The 4,969-nt window shown below is 45.1% G+C and overlaps 1 protein-coding gene across 1 annotated transcript; it reads right to left on the bottom strand.

Annotated features, from left to right (window-relative positions):
• Window positions 1–942: 942 nt before the first annotated feature.
• LOC116400210 (receptor-type tyrosine-protein phosphatase mu-like) lies at window positions 943–4,884 on the bottom strand. Its single transcript, XM_031877927.1, has 3 exons — window positions 4,319–4,884; window positions 3,461–3,596; window positions 943–3,272 (listed from the first exon to the last, which is right to left on the bottom strand). Exons 1-3 carry the CDS (start codon window positions 4,462–4,464, stop codon window positions 3,219–3,221), a joined length of 336 nt encoding a protein of 111 aa, XP_031733787.1. The 5' UTR covers window positions 4,465–4,884; the 3' UTR covers window positions 943–3,218.
• Window positions 4,885–4,969: the final 85 nt, after the last annotated feature.

The raw sequence follows: 4,969 nt of genomic DNA, 5'->3' as shown, positions 1-4,969 counted from the left end.
TCTACCTGACATCCCTTCATCCCTCTACCCTACATCCCTTCATCCCTCTACCCTACAGCCCTTCATCCCTCTACCTCGACCCCTTCATCCCTCGACCCCTTGATCCCTCCACCCCTTGATCCCTCCACCCCTCGACCCCTTCATCCCTTCACCCCTCCATCCCTCAACCCCTACCCCCACATCCCTTCCTCCCTACCCCCACATCCCATCATCCCTCTACCCTACTCCCCTTCATCCCTCTACCCCTACCCTATATCTATTTCATCCCTCGATCCCTTCCGCTTCTTGAATCTAACAATCTTTCCACTATGCAATAAACCTCTCGAAACTCATACTGTTATTGGCGTGGTCCTTGTTAGTGAAATGTAGTTTTATAAATGTAGTTCAGGAACAGGGCCACGCCCAGAACACCGCTCATTTCCTCTGCACAGAGTATTTAAGCACAACGAACTCGTTCACTCCCTCTTCGACTCTCGTCTTCACATCCCTCCCCCCCAACCCCCTTTTTGTCATCCGATTTCTCTCTCTCCCTCTCTTGTAGGATTACAGGAACAACAGGGGACTCTGTTCCGCCAGAGCTTCCGAAGAGATGGCCCCCACCCTACAGTCTCCAGTTCCCCCGTTCCCGCCAGTTGCCGGACATCAACGGTCCCCCATCGATCGCCTAACCTCCTTTCTACAAACCCTCCTTGTTTCTTCTTCCTGACATCCCTTCATCCCTTTACCCCTTCATCCCTTGACCCCTTCATCCCTACCCCCACATCCCATCATCCCTCTACCCTACTCCCCATCATCCCTCTACCCTATATCTATTTCATCCCTCGATCCCTTCCGCTTCTTGAAGTGTGTGTGTGTGTGTGTGTGTGTGTAAATGAAAGCATCATGTTAAAGTAAATTAACACACACAGTCTCTCTCACACACAGTGAGGTGACAGACTCCAGTTGAAGTGTATACATATTTTTATTTGCAGTATTTTGGAATCATACAACATAAATAAAAGCTTTCATTACAATAATGTTCTCGTCTGCACCAGAACCATATATAACCAGGGTTACACTGACTCAGAGCCATATATAACCAGGGTTACACTGACCAGAACCATATATAACCAGAGTTACACTGCCCAGAACCATATATAACCAAGGTTACACAGACCAGAGCCATATATAACCAGGGTTACACTGACCAGAGCCATATATAACCAAGGTTACACAGACCAGAACCATATATAACCAGGGTTACACTGACTCAGAGCCATATATAACCAGGGTTACACTGACCAGAACCATATATAACCAGGGTTACACTGCCCAGAACCATATATAACCAAGGTTACACTGCCCAGAGCCATATATAACCAGGGTTACACTGACCAGAGCCATATATAACCAAGGTTACACGACCAGAACCATATATAACCAGGGTTACAGTGACCAGAGCCATATATAACCAGGGTTACACTGTCCAGGACCATATATAACCGATGTTACACAGACCAGAGCCATATATAACCAATGTTACACTGACCAGAACCATATATAACCAGGGTTACACTGAACAGAACCATATAACCAGGGTTCGGTCCTTTGCTGGTCTAACATTAGAACTGTCGGACATGATTGTCTCTGTGTGCTTCACAAGAACGACGACATCGACACTGAAAACAACTGAAGGAATAAATATTCTTCTTCCTGCTTCCTCCTGCTCTATGTACACTATTAACAGATCGCCTCCATCTTAAAAACCACCAACCAGCATCGTCCGGCTGCTGAGGAGCAAACAAACAGGACCTCAGAGACCAGGACCTGCAGGGGACCAGACCTGGGGAGGGGTTGTGGATTTAACTGATCAAACACCACAGAAGAAGAGCTAAATGTTTACATATCTTAAGATGATAACGAATGAATCTCAACTAAAGGGCTACTTACTACCTTCTTCCAGAGCTCTTGACCGTATGACACAGTCTTCATTCTCAGAATGAGTTGTGAGGAAACGACTGAAAGCTCTGGAACAAACACGAGTAAGTCGGCCTTGAGTTGTTTGTCAGGTTTAATCAATCAGGTGATTGATTTGATTATCAACTATTCTTTTGACTCCATCTGTCAGTTTAAATCTGATTAATCCGATTTAATAATTAATCTTTTCTGATAAACATGAAATCTTTTCTCGTATATATATTTATATATACATATATGTATATATAAATACATATATATATATAATAAAGTCCCTTTAGAGTTCAGGTAGATCTTTTATTTAACAGGACGCTCCACTCGGATGTTTTGGTTCATTTAAAAACAAGTAAAAACAACAGTGATGTATGGAGTATAAATAAATCAATGTATTAATAAATGTATAAATAAATGCTGAAATGAATACATAAGAGTTGATAGAGTTGAACAGGACATACATAAATAAATCTATTTCTATATTTCTGTTCACCTTCATTTCTGTATTTCTGCGTCCGTATGTTAATGAGGTGGGCGGTCCCAACCTCATTCTTAAGCAGGATTGGTCAAGTAGGGGAGCAAGACAGAAGCAACCGATTCCCAACAAATCGTCCCCGTAGACGACGTCAGATAACCATCTCGCAGCACTGACGGCGTCCTCGGTCTGCAGCTGGTCTGCTGCATGAGGCTGCTGTGAGAGCGACCGCCTGTGAGAGCTTTGGGGCGGCGGAGGCGCTCACGGCAGCACCTGCTGCTCGCTGAGGACAGTAACTGCAGAACGATACGTGCTTTCACGTCAGAGTCTCCAAAACACCAGAGAAAGTCTCTAGATTTGTTGCTAGTTGCTTTTGACAAAAAAAAGTTGCCAGGAGGATTTGGAAAGTCACCAGATTTAGCGAGAAAGTCGTCAATTTGGCAACTCTGGGCTAGTTCAACGTTACTGAGCAAGGCAGCAGTAGTGGACCAGAAGCATCGCACTCCTGTGACCAATCATTTATTTCAGCATTTAATTATTCTCTTATTTATTTTTCTGTATTCAAACATTTATTAATGCATTTATTAATTTATTTATTTATACTTAAGTCATATTCTCTCCTCCATACACATGATGAGTCAGTGCAAAAACATCCTCCCTCCTCTTCCTCCTCTTCTCCTGCAGTCAGTAGTTCAACTCCTCTTCCTCTTCTCCTCTCCTCATCTTCCTCCTCTTCCTCCTGACAGACTGTGAGGAAGAGGAGGATGATGATGAAGAGTGTCTCTTGTTGATGTTAAGCAGAGTTGAGATACTCCAGAGCGACTTCATAACAGAACTTATACTGTTCCTGTAGAGACACACAGAGGTACGAGGTCACCAGAGGTGTGTTTGTGTGTGTGCATGTGTGTGTGTGTGTGCATGTGTGTGTATGGGTGTGCATGTGTGTGTGCATGTGTGTGTGTGCATGTGTGTGTGTGTGTGCATGTGTGTATGTGTGTGCATGTGTGTGCATGTGTGTGTGTACGTGTTACTTACCAGCAGGTCCACCATGTTTGGTTTGTTGTTTCTCAAAGTTTTCACAGCGTGAAAAACATCAACGCAGCGTTGCTGTCGTAGCATCTCACAAACTATACTGATACTACAGAAGACTCCACTACGACCTCCTCCATTCCTGAGGAGGAGAGAGGAGAGAGAGAGGAGGAGAGGAGAGAGGAGGAGAAGAGAGAGGAGGAGAAGAGGAGAGAGGAGAGAGGAGGAGAATAGGAGAGAGAGGAGAGAGGAGGAGAGGAGAGAGGAGGAGAAGAGGAGAAGAGGAGAGAGGAGGAGAAGAGGAGAGAGGAGAGAGGAGGAGAAGAGAGGAGAGAGGAGGAGAGAGGAGAGAGAGAGGGGAGAGGAGAGGAAAGAGGAGGAGAGAGAGAGGAGAGAGGAGGAGAGGAGAGAGGAGAGAAGAGGAGAGGAGAGAGGAGGAGAAGAGGAGAGAGGAGGAGAGGAGAGAGGAGAGAGAGAGAAGAGGAGAGAGGAGAAAGAGATGAGAGAGGAGGAGAGAGAGATGAGAGGAGGAGAAGAGGAGAGAGGATAGAGGACGAGAGGTGAGGGAGAGGGGAGAGAGGAGGAGAAGAAGAGAGGAGAGAGGAAAGGAAACAAGCAGAGAAGATATTACAGTCAGATTGTGTTTCCATGTTTTCTCCACTAGATGGAGACAAAATGTCACTGATGAACTCAAGAAAACAGCTCAGCATTATTAGCACTTTTAGTATCAGTATTCTATCAGTGTACTATCTCCAGTACTATACTGCAGTATCAGTAGTAGTATTAGTGTACTATCTATGTACTGAAGTACCAGCAGCAGTAGTAGTATTGCAGTATCAGTAGTAGTAGTAGTAGTACTCTTACAGGCAGTGCACCACCGTGCGTCCTTCTCCTCCGTCGTACTCTTCCTGCCATTTGTCCACCTGGTGGACCAGTTTTAAGAAGGACCTCTTGGAGACCGGCGTGTCTCGGTACATCGGCCAGCCGAGGAACTGGAACTGCTGTACCATCCGGTACCCGTCCTGAGGCTGGAGGATACAGGAAGGAGACAGGGAGGAGAGGATGCTCAAAACAAGCTCGCCCAAACGGCAGGAAGGGGTGGAGAAATCAAACACACCCTCAAGTCAAATCAAACACACCCAGCCTAAACCCTGAGAGGAAGGAAGGAGGTGAGCAAGGACGGACATGAGGAAATAATGAAAGGAACAGAAAGTAGGATTTACAAAATAGAGACTAGGAGGTAAGAAAAGGAAAATATAAGGACATAGGAAGGAAAGCAGGTATGCAAAGGAAGGAAACGAAGGGAAGAAAGTGGTAAGAAAGGAAAGGAAGATGCATGTGACAGCAAAGGACATTAGTGAAGCAGGAAAGTAACAAAGGTAAGAAGGAAAGGACTGTACTTGTGTCTCTCTCTTCAAAAGCTCTTTAACACTACAAATCATCATTTACCCATTCATATACTTACCAGAACTATCTAACATCCACACCCATTCATACACTGATCACAACTATCTA

This window comes from Anarrhichthys ocellatus, unplaced genomic scaffold, assembly GCF_004355925.1.
Source record: "Anarrhichthys ocellatus isolate YVR2014 unplaced genomic scaffold, GSC_Weel_1.0 scaffold155, whole genome shotgun sequence".
Lineage (NCBI taxonomy): Eukaryota > Metazoa > Chordata > Actinopteri > Perciformes > Anarhichadidae > Anarrhichthys > Anarrhichthys ocellatus.
The sequence above is the reverse complement of the archived record's forward strand: the minus strand, read 5'-3'. Positions and strand labels throughout refer to the sequence as shown.

Coding starts and splice junctions, on each gene's coding strand:
- LOC116400210 (XM_031877927.1), bottom strand. CDS start 4,464: ATGGTACAGCAGTTCCAGTTCCTCGGCTGGCCGATGTACCGAGACACG. Junction 3,597..4,318: donor CGCACGGTGGTGCACTGCCT/GTAAGAGTACTA, acceptor TCTCCTCCTCAG/GAATGGAGGAGGTCGTAGTG. Junction 3,273..3,460: donor CAAACATGGTGGACCTGCTG/GTAAGTAACACG, acceptor GTGTCTCTACAG/GAACAGTATAAGTTCTGTTA.